Source organism: Oryctolagus cuniculus, chromosome 1 (assembly GCF_051225735.1).
Source record: "Oryctolagus cuniculus isolate XC-2025 breed Fujian yellow rabbit chromosome 1, ASM5122573v1, whole genome shotgun sequence".
NCBI classification, from domain to species: domain Eukaryota; kingdom Metazoa; phylum Chordata; class Mammalia; order Lagomorpha; family Leporidae; genus Oryctolagus; species Oryctolagus cuniculus.
In genome coordinates this window covers 77,046,207-77,064,859 of record NC_142867.1, presented here as the reverse complement: position 1 = coordinate 77,064,859, position 18,653 = coordinate 77,046,207, and the positions used below count along the sequence as shown (strand labels likewise).

Below are 18,653 nucleotides of genomic sequence, written 5' to 3'. Positions count from 1 at the left end.
GTCCCAGATGAAGACAATTCCTGTTAGGCACTCACTGATTTAGGAGCTAGTTTGGAAACAGGAGAAGGACTGTGTAAAACAAACCAAAAATAGAGAACATATAAAATTGGAAATTATACCTCAAAAATGTTTTGTATGAATATACTTCAAAAGTTCATGGAAAGGAGACTGTTGTGGCACATCAGGTTAAGCCGATGGTTGAGATGCCTGCATCCCATATCTGACTACTAGTTTGAGTCCCAACTGCCCCACATCTAATCCAGCTCCCTCTACTGTATCTTAGAAGGCAGTAGAAGATGGCCCAAGTACCTGGGTTCCTGCCACCCATGTGGGATGTCCAGATATAGTTCTAGGCTCCTGGCTTTGGCCTGGCCAAGCCCTGGCATTTTGGCCATTTGAGGAGTGAACCAATGGATGGAAGATCTCTATCTCTCTCTTCCTGTTTCTCTCTCTCTCTCTCTCTGCTTTTCAAATAAATAAGTACATCTTAAAAAAAAACTCATGGAAAATGCATATTCTGAAGAAATTATGCATGGGTTTCAAAAATTTTTTGCCCTAAAATAAATATATTTTAATTTTATTTCTGTGAATTTTTTAAAGATGTACTTATTTATTTGAAATGCAGAGTTACAGAAAGGCAGAGGCAGAGAGAGAGAGAGAAAGAGAGAGAGGGAGAGAGGTCTTCCATCTGCTGGTTCACTCTCCAAATGGCCGCAATGGCTGGAGCTGGACAGATCCGAAGTCAGGATCCAGGAGCCTCTTCCAGGTCTTCTATGTGGGTACAGGAGCCCAGGGATCTGGACATCTTCTACTGCTTTCACAGGCCATAGCAGAGAGTTGTATCAGAAGTGGAGCAGCCGGGACTCAAACCAGCACCCATATGGGAGACGGGCACTGTAGGCAGTGTCTTTACCCACTATGCCACAGTGCTGTCCCCCATGAAGTTTTGAAGTACCCTCATATACTGAATTTTTAAAGCACCAGGAATATAAAGTATATTCTCCTAAGTTCAAATATATAAGGAAGTACTTTTTAGAGTAGTTACATTTCATTTCATAATTCATCCAAAACTTTTATATTAATATAGCCATTATTAATATACTTGTTTTTGACAGGCAGAGTGGACAGTGACAGAGAGAGACAGAGAGAAACGTCTTCCTTTTTTTTGCCATTGGTTCACCCTCCAGTGGCCACCGCAGCCAGTGCGCTACGGCCAGTGCACTGCGCTGATCCGAAGGCAGGAGCCAGGTGCTTCTCCTGGTCTCCCATGGGGTGCAGGGCCCAAGGACTTGGGCCATCCTCCACTGCCTTCCCAGGCCACGGCAGAGAGCTGGCCTGGAAGAGGGGCAACCAGGACAGAATCCAGTGCCCCAACCAGGACTAGAACCCAGTGTGCCAGTGCCACAGGTGGAGGATTAGCCTATTGAGCCACGGCGCTGGCCTATTAATATACTTTTAAAATAACTGAAAATAATAACTGAACTCTTACTTTTTGTGAGAAACTATTCTAGTTGAATCATCGTATTCAATCTTTACTCCATCTCTTTAAGGAAAATGCTATTATTACCTCCATTTTATAGACTAGGAAACAGAAACCCCCCAAAATAAGTAGAAAATGTAATTATACAGCCAATAAGCAAAGAACTGTGATTCAGATTCAAACTGCTTAACTTCAGAATCAAGTTCTAAACTACCAACATACCACTAAAAAATATGTTTTTTTAAAAATTGAAATATACCTGTGTGGCCCATTCCTTTTTTCGGTCCAGTTGCAACAAAGTTTCTCTGATTATTCTCTTTCTAGCATCTTCCAGAGTGATTTTATACTGTTCTTTAAGAAGAAAATTAGAAGCCTTAGTGAGACCACTCCTCAGTAAAATTATGATACTGGTCAATTTCACTTTCTGTGATCCTTACCTCTGTTTTCTATGTATTTTTCCCTAAAATTTCAGAGTATTTTTTTAGTACATATAGTTCCTCCAATAATTTGGAAATTATTGAAATGCTCCAATAATTTACTAACACCTTACTAACACCTACTAACATTCTCTCCAGAGAATGTCTGTATTGTCATAGGATTGTGTCTCCAAAAGAGAATTTCAATCACTTTGGTACTTGTGTGACAGTCTACTTTTCAGATCACACAACTCATGACCCACAACAGGAATATAAAGATTTTATTATCTGCTTGAGTAACATCCTGTACATCTGACTCCATCTAACTAGATTTCCAGTGTTCTTGGCATGCATTTCCCAGGGCAGGAAAGACCGAATCAGAAGAGGAAAGTGAGCAGTAGGCAGGGCGGTGAAAGTCAGTAGACCTGGCTCAGCTGAGCTTGAGTTCAGACAAGAACGTGAGATGAGATGATGTGCAGGGTTCTCCCAGGGCTGGGAAGCTTTTGTCTGAGAAGGGCCATTTCGATATTTGTGACATCATTCATGGGCCATACAAAATTGTCAGCTTAAAAATTAGCCTGCTATAGATTTATTGAGTTTTGATTCCTGCCTGCAGTTTCTTTGGCAGGGCCAGACCAAATGATTTCACTGGCCACATGTAGGCCACAGGCCAGACGTTCCCTATCCTTGGGAGTCTACAAACTTGCTTGTGCTTGTAAATGTCATTATTGAGAGAACAAAGAATCAAAAAATTTTAGGTCATGAAAGATGCTTATGTACTCAATGCCTCCTTTTAAAGGAAAATGTAGTCCAGTGGCATTAAGGCTATGTTAGAGAGAAGTAAAGCTGGATAAGTGAGTCCAGTTAGTCCCCCCCACCCCAACAATAATTGACAAACTCCTTCCACATGCCAGACACAATTGAACACACTGGAATATTGCTGATTTTGACAGATACAACCTTTGTCCATTGTCACAGGTACATTCTCATGGGGAAGGAAGATCGTAAGTAAATAAGTAAATAAATATTTCAGGTAGTGATGTGTGCATGAAGAAAAATTAAAATTCTTTATTTTAGATAGGGTGACACAAGAAAGCTTTTTTGAGGAGGTAAGATTTGAGGAGAGACTGAATCAAGTGAAGCAGTCAGAAATGTGAAATAGGAGGAATGTGTAGTATGCCAAATAGGTTAATCTGAGACTAATCAAAGTTGGCTATAATTTATTATAACTTCTCATCTTTTATGTCCCCACTAGTTGTGCATTACTTATAACATATGCAGGATAATTATTTGGAAGTCAGGAAGTATTTCCCCACACAAATAATGTTGAAAATCATGGTTGCTAGATTTCTTGATAGGTCCACATAGTCTCATTAAACTTCTGTAATGAAAAAAAAAAAAAAAAGTCTTGAAGTGATATAGACTCTAACTGCCATTTAGGACACTCTTGCAAAGCAGATTTTCTTCTTAGACCAAAGAAGCCAAAGCAGAAGTCCTAGGTATTTTCTGCTACAGGAGATCTGCAGGTCTTTCAATCAGACCAGGAGCCAGGCTAAGGCAAGCTACATCCAGAACTAGGGAGCCAGACGCCCGGACTGAATGATTCAGCCCTTGTCTATACTTTGTACCTGCCTAACTATTTCCACTATCAGATGAAAACTCTGAGAGCAGAAATAAAAACTTCTGGACTGTATCTTTCTGTTACCGTATCCCTGCAACAGGATACTGACAAAATATTTTGAAGGAAATTAGATCTGGCAAACTGCATGTCTTTGCTGGGCAGCAATCTGCAGCTTCAGCACAGAGCAGCAGCAGCGGCGGCAGCAGCAGCAAATGATGGCTCTTAGTGGCAGTTTTGGTGGAGAGGGGAGTAGGAATAAGAAGAGAGAAGGGGAGAGTTCTCCCAAGAGGTGCAATCATTGATAAAGGGGGTCAGGAGAGGGTAGTTTCCTTAACTGATAGAGTTGAACTAGAGTTGCTGCAGCCGTGATTTATAAACAAGAGATTTCATTAGGTTCTAGGAGCTAGTCTAACTTCACATCTGGAAAATAAGGAGTGGAAATCTTTATTATTCCTATCTATATCCATCCATCCATATAACCTGTATTTTTCTCCCTTTAATTTGAAGTAATCACTTGAATACTTAATTCTTCTAATCTCATTTCCGATGGAATGTCTTTTCTTTTTATTTAGGACCCTCACCATTAGGTTATTTATATGAAACTTCTGCCCACTGAAACACAACGACCAATTGAAAAGTTGTGAGGGATCAGGAGTTCAGCTGCCATGGATTTTACATTCTTAGTTTCAGAAAGAAATCATAAAACCTGGAGAATAACATTAAATATTAACTCTTGACTGTGTCATAAAAAATAGATGACCAGATATGCTCTGACTGAAGTTGTTCTATTGCCACATTATACTGAAAAGGCAATTTTAACATTTGGTACTGTTCCAAGTTCCACATAAAATTTTATTTTTCTTCAAGCAGGTAACCTTTGTGATTTCAGTGATGCTCTCAGTAACAACTGTTCACCATTCACTTGTGAATGTAGCCAAAGACAGCAGGAGTGTGTAAGAGTCTCCTTCTTGTAAGAGTTTGAAACACCGCTGGTAGGAGCTTGTGAGATTATGACTTTGTGCTCCAAGACTCCTGGATACTCTGATTCCCTGTCTAATGTGGACATGTCTCCGAAGCTGGCTCCAAACCTGGCTCCAGTTCCTGACTTCACAACTAATTGCCTTCCTAGGAGGCAGCAATGATGGCTCAAGTAACTGAATTCCTTGAGACCTACATTGGGTTCCCAGCTTCCAGCTTTGGCTTGGCCCTGCCCTGGCCATTGTGGGCATTTGAGGAGTAAACCAGCAGATGGGAGCTTTCTCTTTGTGGTCCTTCTTCCTCTCAAATAAATTTTTTAAAGATATAATTATTTATTTGAAAGTCAGTTACACCGAGAGAAGGAAAGACAGAAAGAAAGGTCTTCCATCCACTGGTTCACTTCCTGGTTGGCTGCAACAGCCAGAGCTCTGCCGATCCAAAGCCAGGAGCCAGGAGCTTCTTCTGGGTCTCCCACATGGGTGCAAAGGCCCAAGGACTTTGGCCATCTTTTCCATCTTTTCCAGGCCATTGCAGAGAGCTGGATCGGAAGTGGAGCAGCCAAGTCTTGAACAGACACCCAAATGGGATGCTGGCACTGCAGGTGGCAGCTTAACCCTCTACACCACAGCACCAGACCCTCAAATAAATTTTTTTAAAAATTTTAAGTCATGCTTACCCCCAAGGTAAAGCTAAAAACTTGCCATGGGAATCCAAATCCTATTAAGTTGGTAGGTACCAATGCCACCTTACTAGTTAAAGTGATCAGTTTTAAGTTCATAACTGATCATAAAGATAGGATTAAGTGTCAATGGGATCACATAAACAAGACCAGTGTCTGCTAATAACTGATAGAATTAAAAAGGCGGGAACAATCCAACATGGGAAGTGGGATACACAGCAGACTCATAGAATGACAAATGCCCTAAACAGCACTCTGACCTCAGAATCAGCCCTTAAGGCATTCAGATCTGGCTAAAAAGCCTGTGAGAGTATCTCAAGAATGGAAAGCCAAGACGCTGTGGCAAAAACGACCTAAATGAAAGATCTCTGTGAGTGAGATCTCGGTGGACAGAAGGGGTCATCAAAGAAGGAGGTACCTTTCTCTGAAGGGAGGAAAGAACTTCCACTTTGATGATGGCCTTGTCTAAATAAGGTCAGAGTTTGTGATCTCAAGAGGCTTTGGCAGCTCATGACAAGAGGCTCAGGTGATTACTGACATCATAAATAAGACTGTCAATTGTTAAATCAACAACAGGGTTCACTGTGCACTTGCTTCCCATGTAAGACTTCTGTCCTTAATGTATTATACTATAAGAATTAATGATTAATCTTCAGACAGTACTTTAAAAAAATTTCATCATGTTCCTTTTTATAAGTAGACTTGAACCTAAGTTTTAACATTTGCTTTTAGCGTACAAAGAACTTTGAGTATTGGTAAAGTATAAAAATCAAGATGCTCTATGACTGAACTATCTACTGACAAGTAACAGCCCCACTTTTTCTGTTCCTTTTCCTTTATTGAGAACAAGTAACCTTGGCCTGGATATTTCAGTGACTCTTTTGTATACCCAGTACCCCAGTACCCCTTCTAGCTGAAGTTCAGAGGAGCAGCCCAGGAGCTTTCTCCTTATGCCTCCCAGAGCTCAGGGATAGCTCCTCAACAGAAACAGTTTGGACAGCTGACTATCTGTGCTGGACCATAGTACCATCTGTGCTAAGGCTGACTGTCGGGGAACGGGACAGCCTGGCCAGCTGTGCCGCTCCCGACAAGAAGTTTAGTGCTGGGCTTTTTCCACCCTGCCCGTTGCTAATTGCAAGATCCTGTTTTGACTTTAAGCATCCTGTTATTGCATGTTTCCCACACTTAGTTGGTAACATGTTTTCCGTGAATCATATATAAATAGGTGGACGGTGGGCGGGAGGAATGAATGAACGCTGGTAAAAGGCAGAGTGATGAATGAACGCTGGTAAAAGGCAGAGTGATGAATGAACGCTGGTAAAAGGCAGAGTGATGAATGAACGCTGGTAAAAGACGGGGTAATGAATGAACGCTGGTAAAAGACGGGTGAGTGAATGAATGCTGGTAAAAGACGGAGGAATGAATGAACGCTGGTAAAAGGCGGAGTGAATGAATGAACGCCGGTAACAGGCGGAGTAATGAATGAACGCCGGAAACAGGCGGGAGTTATGAATGAACGCCGGTAACAGGCGGGAGCTATGAATGAATGCGAGTAGTAAGCGGGAGTGGTGAATGAAGGAGTTGTGAATGAATGCCGGTAACAGGGCGGGCGTTCGCGACATGTAACGCGAGTCTGCTGAAAAATAAAGTGGAAGCTGAAAAGCCGATAAACGCGTCTGGTGTCTCCGAGGTCTCGCCGGCGTTAACCTATCCGGAAGGTGTACGCCTGCAACTGGTGCCGTGACTCGGATCGCTGCGACGCGGAAAGAAGGTAAGAAAAATAAAACGTCTATAGACGGGAGTCTAGGGGAAAAAGCCTAGGAATACCGCGGTACAATGGGGAACACAGAGTCCACCACGAAAATGCACTTATTGATTAGCCGCCTTTTAAAGGCAACGGGGACGCCCGTAAAGAGTGTAGCTGTGTGCAATTTTACGAGGATACTATATAAAACTTGTCCTTGGTTTGTTGAAGAAGGAGATTTATCACAGGTTCGGTGGAGACGGGTGGGACGTGAATTGCGAAACGCTGGAGTCGAGGAGGGAGTGATCCGCTTGTGGTATCTGATAGATACTGCTTTACGGTCAGAGGATGACCAGATCGGGGAACTCTTAGATGAAGGCTCTGAACTACTGGAGGAGCTCAGTGAAGACTCCCATGACAGTAGCGAAAAAGGAGATAGTATAGAGGAACAAAGGATGGAAGAAAGCGGAGGAGCCCGACCAAAAGCGAAACATCCGCAGATGCTGGGATCGCTTCCACTATACTCGGAGTTGCCCTTAATGTCCTCCGCTCCTCCTTACGAACCACCCCGTCATCCTATGCGCTGTTGCTGTTTTGCCGGCAATGCTTCCAGCGAGATGAGGCCCATAGTTTTAGAGTCTGGGCCGGAGAAACAGACTAGAAGGCAAATGCTTGAAAACGAAAGTGCTCGTAATGACGATGAAGCCGCTTTTTTTATAAATACTGGGGATTCAACTCCCCACCCACCGCGGCGCCTGAAACCAAATTGGGCAGAGTTCTTTAACCCCCATCATCTCCACTCATCATGTTAAAACCTTAAATGACTTACAAAAATTGTGTGGAAATTTAAACTGGATTCGGCCTTATTGTAAAATGACTACTGAAGAAATGCACCCTTTGTTCCGACTTCTGGAAGGCGATGCATGCCTAAATTCACCCAGACAACTTACAAAGGAGGCAAAAGCAGTATTAAAAAATTTTGAACAGCGCCTTAAGAGCACCGCTATGCAGCGGTGTGACCCCACTATGCCCTTAAGTATTTTGGTGTTCATACAAAGTCATTATCCCTATGCTTTACTCTGGCAAGAAGGACCATTGTTGTTTATATACCCACATAACCATATGCCCAGATCTATTACCTCCTATGCGGAGGCTATGGGAAATTTAGTTTTACAAGCCATCCACCGAGTCGTAGAAATTGCAGGGAGAAGACCACAGTCCTGCATTCTTCCGTTAGAGTCTGTAGTCATTCAGGAGTGGGCTAAGGAAACTTGGCAATGGTCCCACATCACCATCACCCTTGACATAAGTGTAGATAACCATTATCCCAATCATCCCTTTATTAGATTTTGCGACACGGTACCCTTACACTATTTTAAAAGAGTTTATTCTAATCCCATTCCCAAAGCACCCATAGCTTTTACTGATGGAGCAAAAGGAGGTACCAGGGTGGCTATTTTACAAGGTCAGGTGCATCATGCAGTTACTGCATCTCCCTCACCTCAACATGCAGAGCTAGCTGTAGTGGCTAAGTTATTAAATATGGTTGAGGGTCCTCTTAATATCGTTTCTGATAGCTTATATGTTGTTAATGCTGTTAAGAGGCTTAGGCTCCCCTTCGTTAATATCCAAAAGTTCTACAGTGTTTCCTTATTTTGAGCTTGTTCAGCACGCTTTATTTAGGAGATCAGATCCCATTTTTATCACCCATATTAGAGCACATACCTCCCTGCCAGGTCCTCTCACCGCGGGAAATGCCCTTGCCGATCAACATTCCCGCTTCCTTTTAGCTTGCACTGCCATGGAACAGGCAACAGCATATCACAAACTTTGGCATGTTAATAGTAAGACCTTAAGTATGAGGTTTAATATCCCTATTCGTAAAGCTAAATCTATTGTCCAAAATTGTGAAAAATGTGTTATTCATCAGCCTGTTACTATGCCCACTGGAGCTAATCCCCGGGGCCTTTATCCATGTCACATTTGGCAAATGGATGTAACTCATATCCCTGCCTTTGGCAAGCTATCCTGTGTCCATGTTACGGTGGATACTTACTCAGGAGTAGTTATGGCTACCGCCGCCGCCAAAGAGTCCACTTCCCATGTAATGCAACATGTGTTATAATGTTTTGCTTCTCGGGGAATTCCTAATATAATAAAAACTGATAATGGACCTGCTTATACTTCTAAGGCTTTTGCTGAGTTTTTAGCAACTTTTCATATCTCTCATTTAACCGGCATCCCATATAACCCTACTGGACAAGCCGTTGTGGAACGCACTAATCTGTATCTGAAAAACTTTGTATTAAAACAAAAAGGGGGAATAGGGGCACTATCCCGTTCCCCTAAAGACATTCTCAACCTTGCCTTACTTACCATAAATTTTTTAAATAAAAAAGCTGATGGTCTCACCCCGGCAGAACGTCATGTAATCTTGGAACAGACCCCCAATAGTAATAAACCCCATGAACCGACAGAAGCTCAGCCACACGTTAGAAAAATGATTATGTGGCCGGCGCCGTGGCTCAATAGGCTAATCCTCCACCTTGCGGCGCCGGCACACCGGGTTCTAGTCCCGGTTGGGGCGCCGGATTCTGTCCCGGTTGCCCCTCTTCCAGGCCAGCTCTCTGCTATGGCCAGGGAGTGCAGTGGAGGATGGCCCAGGTGCTTGGGCCCTGCACCCCATGGGAGACCAGGAAAAGCACCTGGCTCCTGGCTCCTGCCAGGATCAGCGCGGTGCGCCGGCTGCAGCGGCGGCCATTGGAGGGTGAACCAGCGGCAAAGGAAGACCTTTCTCTCTCTCTGTCTCTCTCTCTCACTGTCCACTCTGCCTGTCAAAAAAAAAAAAAAAATAAAAAATAAAAAATAAAAAATAAAAAAAGAAAAATGATTATGTGGAAAGACCCACAAGATAACAAATGGAAAGGCCCATACCCTTTAATAAGAAGGGTACGAGGCGCTGTTTGTTTTCTCCCACAGGAAGAAAAAAATCCAATCTGGACTCCAGAAAGACGGACAAGAACAATAGAGTGGCAAGATGATCGTGATCCTACTCCTACTAATAATGACGCCACTGTCACCGACGATGGCCAAGCTGGATGAGTATTGGGGTCTCTTGAGAGCCCTACCTCTCCCTCTCCAGTTGTGTATTTGCCTGAGAAGGACTTCTCTATGGCTGTTCAACACAGGAGAGACTTTGGAGTCACCGTGGTCGTCATTGCAGTAATTGCGGCGTTATCAGCTTGTTAGGCCGCTATTGGCATAGCCGTGAGCCAAACCTCCACACTGTCCATACTTGATAGCATCACAAGATCTACCGCCCAGGCACTTGATGATATACTGCTATTCAGCTGTTAATGAACGGATGTATTGCAAGATTAGGCCTGGTTGGCATACCCTGTGTTATTCGATCTACTGCAGTTTGTGTTCCCGTCTTTTGGGTAGCATGTTAATAACAGGATCAATTATTGTTCGGATCTTGCAAGGGCTGTTAATACGCAAATGGTGGTTAAACAAGCCAGCTAACATTCAATAACCAGTACCCCATGCAAAATGGACAGATTCAGGTGTGGCTGAATCTGCTGGAATGGTAGTCAAAGACGGGTAAGTTCTGAGAGGTCTTCAAGGCAACCTAAGACAGGGCATGAACGCTCCCTCCACACCTCATGTTCATGTGCCAATGACGGGTAAGCCTGATAGATGCTCTTGGTCACCTAAGACAGGCACAGTACCACTCCATTTTGCAAAGAAATAAGGGGGAGATGTCGGGGAACGGGACAGCCTGGCCAGCTGTGCCGCTCCCGACAAGAAGTTTAGTGCTGGGCTTTTTCCACCCTGCCCGTTGCTAATTGCAAGATCCTGTTTTGACTTTAAGCATCCTGTTATTGCATGTTTCCCACACTTAGTTGGTAACATGTTTTCCGTGAATCATATATAAATAGGTGGACGGTGGGCGGGAGGAATGAATGAACGCTGGTAAAAGGCAGAGTGATGAATGAACGCTGGTAAAAGGCAGAGTGATGAATGAACGCTGGTAAAAGACGGGGTGATGAATGAACGCTGGTAAAAGACGGGGTAATGAATGAACGCTGGTAAAAGACGGGTGAGTGAATGAATGCTGGTAAAAGACGGAGGAATGAATGAACGCTGGTAAAAGGCGGAGTGAATGAATGAACGCCGGTAACAGGCGGAGTAATGAATGAACGCCGGAAACAGGCGGGAGTTATGAATGAACGCCGGTAACAGGCGGGAGCTATGAATGAATGCGAGTAGTAAGCGGGAGTGGTGAATGAAGGAGTTGTGAATGAATGCCGGTAACAGGGCGGGCGTTCGCGACATGTAACGCGAGTCTGCTGAAAAATAAAGTGGAAGCTGAAAAGCCGATAAACGCGTCTGGTGTCTCCGAGGTCTCGCCGGCGTTAACCTATCCGGAAGGTGTACGCCTGCAGCTGACCAGTGACTTATGAAAGGACACAGGCAAAAGTCTTTGGTCATCACTGAATGGGTGGATGAGGAAACAAGCTTGATTCAGAATGTGGACTGGAGAATACAACAAGCAATGGCACATGGGAAAGAAGAGAATGGAGAGAGGCACACAGGATAGAGCATAGTTGTCATGAGAAGAGGTCACAGATCCTGAGATAAATGTAGGGAGGAGCCAATCCAGAAGTCTCTCTATTCAGAGTCTGTATTTAGTTCTCCTGTTCTTCACTTATAAGTGTAACATACACAAGCGTGGTTCATGGGAGGTCAAGCAACTTGAGTTTTGTCTGCCCTGCCCTTCCCACCACACTCTTTTTGAGAGAGAAAGAGAGAGCGCGCGTGAGAGAGAGATACCTCCCATCTGCTGGTTTACTCTCCAAATGCTGACAGCCAGGCAATCAATCCTGGTCTCCCAGATGTGTAGCAGGCACCCAGCTCCTTGAAACACTACTGCTGCCTCTCATGGTACGTATTAGCAGGAAGCTGGAATCAACAACAGCAGAGTCTGGACTTGAATCCAGGCACTTGATACAGGATGTGGGAGCCCCAAGTGATGGCTTACCCACTGTGCCAAACACCCACCCTTCTCTTCCCTTTAACATTCATGCTCTGAGGGTGGTGATTCCCTTTCAATAAAATATAGCAGATTCATGACTTTTCTGGTTACTTTGTGGTTTAAAACCCTTCTCAAAAGGAATTAATATATCCAATTATTTGCAATAATCAAAGCTTTCATTTCAAAATTATGGTGATTTCTCTTTCCTAGTATGTGCCTATTGTTACTGAGTTTCCGTGCCTCCTCTCTTAGGGCTGAAGGGAAGAGGGGAGCATAGAAATGGGCAAGAAAACCCTCAACTTGTCTGACACTGGCTCAAGCTCCTGTCCAACTTTATGGTCCTTGCTGGCACTTATGGCTCTCTCCTTCTCTAATGGGACTGTTTGTGTAGGTTCTTTAACAGGTTTATAAAAACACTCACTCCAGGGGATGAAGGCCTGGCCCAGGCCACCAGCTACTTGCTCTGTATTCCAAAAGAATGGGTAGCTCTCCAAACTCGTTCTTGCGGGACCAGTGCCATGGCTCACTTGGTTGACCCTCCGCCTGCTGCGCCAGCATCCCATATGGATGCCGGTTCCAGTCCCCGTTACTCTTCTTCCAGTCCAGCTCTCTGCTGTGGCATCCTTAGTGGAGGATGGCCCAAGTGCTTGGGCCCTGCGCCCACATGGGAGACCAGGGGGAAGCACCTGGCTCCTGGCTTCGGAATGGTGCAGCACCGGCCATGGTGGCCTTTTGGGGAGTGAACCAACAGAGAGAAGACCTTTTTCTCTGTCTCTCTCTCCTCTCTCTCACTGTCTATAACTCTACCTGTCAAATTAAAAAAAAAAAAAAAACTAGTTCTTCCTTAGATTTTTCAAGGATGAGTCATAAACTAGATCTCAACATCCCTCAAACTGCAAGGGAAACACATTAAATAGTCTGTTTCCTTCAAGATCTTCCATCTTGATTTAAGGGGAGAATTTCTCTTTACCTGCTCTTTTAGGGGACTTAGAGCACACCAACAGCTCTTTCCAAAAACTGTGCCCTAGTTTCTAGTAATCTCTCCTTGGCTTCTTCAACTTCTTTCATAGACTGGAATTCAGTGGTCAGGAGTGTGAACCAGGTTTTCAGCTTCATCATGTTGCAAGTCTTCATGGTGACTCATTTCACTTGGAAGCATGTGTACCTTTTATTGCCACCTCATTTTCAACTGAGAATAAAATATTTTTATTTGGATAGCAAATTTCACTAATAATAAATCCTTCTTTTCCGTAAAACAGTCTGAGTCAATCTCCTTTCCTTGTAAGTGAAGCAGCCTAACACAAACCCCATGATCACAAGTACTGGAGGAGACTTTCCAGAAAAATAATTGAAGATGGGTGCCCATGTAGAAGGGAGGAGAAGGAAGAAAAGGTGAAGATAATGCTATTAAGGCTTCAGATCAGTTTAAAGTCCTGGCCATATTCCTTGTGTCCAATTACTGGCCCCTGAGGCATTTTAATTGTTCCTGGGCAAAGTGGCTGCTGCTACATTCACAGTTAGAAAAAGTGCCTAAAACTAATGGGAACTAAGACAAGCTCATAGCAATAATCTTCTAATGGCCTCTAAAATCAGCTATACCCCATATTCTGACCAACAAATAATTCAATATGTGTTATTGCCACTGTAAAGTTGGACATGATAACATGAACACTTTCCATTCAAAGAAATCATCCAAATGATCAAATGGATTCAGTTTTTATGAGAAGATTACTCTTTCTACTTTAAAAATGAAAAGTGAAGAAATACTGGCTGAAATATTTAAAAATTTCTAAACACATCAGAATAATTTTTAACTTTTTTAAAAAAGTATCATTCTGGTGCACAGATACATAGATCATTGGAACTGAGTGAAAATTGTAGAGAGAGACCAAGGTACATATGAGAAATTAAAGTATGATAAAGTTAGGGTAAATATTGATTACTTGATAAATGATGTTGGGATAACTGGAAAACCATCTGGGGAAAAAATAGTGTTGGATTCCTACCTTACACAAAAACAAAGACTTAAATATGTAAACAGTAGGTTGGGAGCAAAGGAGGGAAAAGGCAGTGTGGGAAATATCACAGCTCTTAAAACTGTATATATGAAATACATGAAATTTGTTCCCTTTATATAAGTAAAAAATTTAAAAATATGAAAACAAACATAATAATTCTAGAAGAAAATACTGGAGATTTTATTTATAACCTCATAAATAATAAAATCAAAGACTGATAAATTGGGCACTATAAAAGTACAGAATTTCCTCATTTTATAAAAAGCACACAAACACAGAAAGCACAAACAAAAGAATAATGAGTAGTGGGACAAATATTTGCAATTTATATCATAGGTAAGGAGCTATTCTCTTTAAAATGTAAAGAATGCTACAACATGCTAGAAAAGTGGGTCAAGTATGTGTGTGGTTCACAGAAAAGGAAACTCAATGTAGCACTTGAACTAATGAAAAGACATAAGCAGAGTCACTTTTAATGAAAGTAATGGAAGTTAAAGTTGCAAAGTTTTCTACATATGAGATGTTGAAGATGTGGGGAAATAGGCAACCTCAGTCACCCTGGTAGGAGGACAACATGGTATCACATTCATGGAGGACCACGCTGATCAAAATAAAAATCAACAGGCTGTTTGGCCTAGCTATTATACTTCAGAAACTCACTTAAGTGAAATCATGTAAACACAAGGAGATTGCAGCATTGTTTATAGTTATGAAAGACTAGAAACAACCTAAATGCTTATAAGTAGGGGACAGGTTAAGAAACTTACACCACAACAAAACAGTATAGCCATTTGAGGAATGAGGCAGTATCAATGTGTACTGATTTGTAAGGATATTTGTATTGTATGAAAAAGCAAATGAGAAATTGTACCTGTAGGAGACATCTTGGATGGCTACCCAAGAAACTGGTAATGGTCATTTTCTCCAGGGAGAGGACCTGAGTGGGCTGGTGGAGGATAGAGTGGGAGTTGGCAGACACTTTGTCTATTATTAAGAACCTTTTGAGAAGTTGGAACTCCAAGCTTAGATGGACATGAGGCCAAATTTACAATATGACTGTGGTGCAGAGGTCTTGAACTGAGTCACTGACATAAGAAAGAGTCCAGAGGCAGGGCTCTCTGATAAGTGCCCTGGCAGGAGATTATGGGGACCACTACACAGGACCCCTTCCTCAACACAGGGCAACATCACCAACTGGCTTCTGGACTATCATACACCTACAGAGCTTTTTGGGCTGGATTGTCTCTGTTTAGTCTGTTCTTTGACTTTCCTGTTTCTGGGTATCTGTTGTTATTTTAATCCACTATACTTACCTCAGTGACAAGTGGCCTTATCCTGCCCAGATCCAGTTCTAGTAAAGCCTCATAATGCCCAAGGCTATATCTTACTCCAAGCCCTATTCCCTTTGTATCTCATGTTTGTTCTTCATTTTTTTTTTTTTCCTGACTGCAACTTAATTTACTTGGGGATTTTGTCTTCGTTTGCCCCAGGTGAATTCTTTCTAATATAACCTTTCCCCAGGATCCTCCTACCACAGTGAAACTGCCCCAGACACAGGAGTAGGAGCACAGAGACACCACCCACTGAGTCAAGCATCTTTCCAGCTTCCCCCATCTCTTTACTTCCTCTTCTCAGTTTCATCGGTGTCCTGGGATCATTTCTGTACTGCCTTCCTCCACCTTTCCCCTTGGGCTCATAGCAGCTTGTGCAGCCAGCAGAGAGTAAAGGATGATTCAAAGAGTACCCATGTTTTTCCTCCACCAAATGTATGCCCTTTAAAGATTTTTTATGGAACTTGAACTAGCTTAGTTGCAACTGACCTGACATTTTCTCTGCATTCTCTTTGACTTTATTGATGTCATTTTGTAAGGATATAATGAGTTTAGCATGTTGATCACTCCCTACATTCTTGTACTCTTCCCAATATTCCTTTTCACTGAGTTTTTCAAGAAATAGTTTCTCAGCATTACTTATTTGTGTGCGCATATCTGTTGAGAAGAAAATCAAGACATCACATCATTTATATTGCCTTTGCAACCATTATGTGTTGCAATTGCTTTTATGAAGTAAAGATCTGATATGAAAATACTGTTAAGCTCATAAGTACTATTTTATATCTACAATTTAAGAGAGCCTAAACTATTTAAACTATTATTTATCCCTGATTCAAAATCTATTTCTGGTTATAAAGTAGATGTGTGCTTTGGGGCTGTGGCCGGAAGATTTAATAACTAACCCATTTATCTAGGAATCCACAAGTTTAAATTATTCATGTGGTAGCTTAACAGGGGTCCTATTTTGTAGATCACATTTTATAAAACGTATTTTTAATTAATAAATTATCATTTTTTTCTGGCCACTATGCCACTGGGAAAAAGTGATTTTTAACTTATATCCTTCCTAGGTCTTTGGCAACTATTTTTGTAAGTAAATTGTTTGATTCAGTCATCAATAGTTCATTTGCTTGGACTTCCGTTGTGTTAAGTGATAGTAAATGATAGTCATAATAGCACATCTTCTTCTTCTCTCCCCACCTTACTAAAACTTTAGAGTGAAAGACAAGTTCCCCAATTAAATATGTACAAATATTGAACCATGTCAAACATATAAACTTTCAGTATGCCCTGGCACATCTTTAGGCCTGAGTGCTGGTGTTGTGGCATAGCAGGTTAAGCTGCTGTTTACGATGCTGGCATCAGTTGCAGTCCTGGCTGCTCCACTTCCAATCTAGCTCCCTGCTAATGTGTCTGAGAAAGCAGTAGAGGATGGCCCAAGTGCTTGTCCCCTTGCCACCCAAATGGGAGACCAGGATGGAGTTCCTGGCTCTTGTTTTCAACCTGGCCCAGATCTGGTTGTTGCAGGCATTTGTGAAGTGAACTAGCAGATAGAAGATATCTCTGTCCCTCTCTCTCCCTCTCCTCCCACCACTCTCTCCTTCTCCTGCTCCCTTTCTCTATCACTCTGCTCTTCAAATAAATACATCTTTAAAATATTTAGGCCTGAATATCATGCCACTGAATATTGTGGAAAAGGAAGCATTACAAAGAGCCAAGTCTAGTGGACTTAGTGGTTGCTTAGCTCACTCCCACACATCACCTTGTTTGAAAGCCCCTTGAAGTAAGACCACATTTTACTCATCTCCATAAATCCACCAGTTACTTGGTGCTCAATAAAAGTTTATTGAGTGGCTGAAGCACTCCAGTCAGGCCAGAGGGATGTTCTTTAGTGCAAAGGTTCAGAAAGACTCTAGATGTGTCTTTTTCCAGAGTTGTACATAAGGTATTTTAAATTTTCTTAAGAGATGGTGCTTGTTAGGGTCAAGAAACAATTAGTAACACTACTATAACACAGATGGGCAGCAGGCCTCTCACTGGAGCAGACTGCTGCTGTCTTACCACTGTGCGGCATTCAGCTTTGAAGTGAGGGTTGGTATATGTCACTCAAGATTTTGAAAGACACATGGATGTAGTGGTTGCTGTTCTGTTTTCTTTTCTTTTTTTTTTTTTTAAGATTTATTTATTTGCTTGAAAGGCAGAGTTACAGAGAGGGGGAGAGAGAGAGAGAGAGAGAGAGAGAGAGAGAGAGAGGGAGAGTCTTCTATCTGCTGGTTCACTCCCCAATTGGCTACAATGGCCAGAGTTGCGCCAATCCAAAGCTAGGAGCCAGGAGCTTCTTCCAGGTCTCCACGCAGGTGCAGGGGCCCAATTACTTGGGCTATCTTCCACTGCTTTCCCAGTCCAGAGCAGAAAGCTGGATTGGAAGTGAAGCAGCCAGGACTCGAACAAGTGCACATATGGGATGACAGCACTGCAGGCGGCGGCTTTACCAGCTACGCCACAGCGCAGGCCCCTGTTCTTTTTTCTTAGAACCCTTCTCCCTTGCTTTCTAGTAACATGGGTATGCATGAGCATGTGTGGGAGTGCACACACACGCAAAGATTTTTTTTGAATGGTGAAATCTAACAACATGTGAGGGCTGGATCAGGTCAGCAGTATCCAACCCTTCTGCGGCTTGGTTATGTGGGAAAATTATTATCCCCTTTATGCTTAGGCCAATCTGATTTGGATTTTATCTTTGCAATTATAAGAGTGCTATCTAAAAGTTGAAAGAAAGGGGTTGCAGTTGTACTTCCTAGACCTTAATGTGCATAGGAATCTCCTGACATCTTGTCAAAATGCAGTCAGATTTGGTAGGTCTAGGTGGGGCCTGAGAATCTGGACTGCAATAAGCTGTTGTGTGAAATAGCCATTTCTGCTCCACACCAAAGAGAGTTGCAAGGGACTCCCTGGTACATAATGTCTAAGAAATTCTTCCTTGACACATCTGTCCTCTCATTTTCTCTTTGATTCTTGGTGCCTGTAGGACTCTTTCTTTCTTGGACCATCACATGCATGCCCAGCCCTCCTTTACTGTGCTCAGTCATCTCACTTGGCCCCAGTCCTGTATGACACATACATCCTCTGCTCAGCCCAAACCATAAACAGGCATACCTCAACTAACTGGGACCACTCCCCTGAGAAGGCAGTTTAGTGAGCATACTTGGGCAGCTTTTGGGGTCTCACTCCCTTCTCAAGGGACTAATTAAAGTATTCCTTCCAAACACAGCGTAACTCTCTGAGAGGAGTCCTGCAAAATGCACCATCTCTCATCTAGCGACATAACGGTTGCCAATAGAGAGA

General features: G+C 42.7%; 1 protein-coding gene across 1 annotated transcript in view; it reads right to left on the bottom strand.

Moving 5' to 3' along the window:
- The window catches only part of CCDC83 (coiled-coil domain containing 83), a 76,762-nt gene that overhangs the window by 29,124 nt on the left and 28,985 nt on the right, over positions 1-18,653 (bottom strand). Inside the window, exons 5-6 of the mRNA XM_002708468.6 lie at positions 15,795-15,962; positions 1,740-1,831 (exon numbers count right to left, since the gene is read on the bottom strand). Of these exons, the coding sequence (XP_002708514.1) occupies positions 1,740-1,831; positions 15,795-15,962 (260 nt within the window). The remainder of the gene's footprint in view (positions 1-1,739; positions 1,832-15,794; positions 15,963-18,653) is intronic.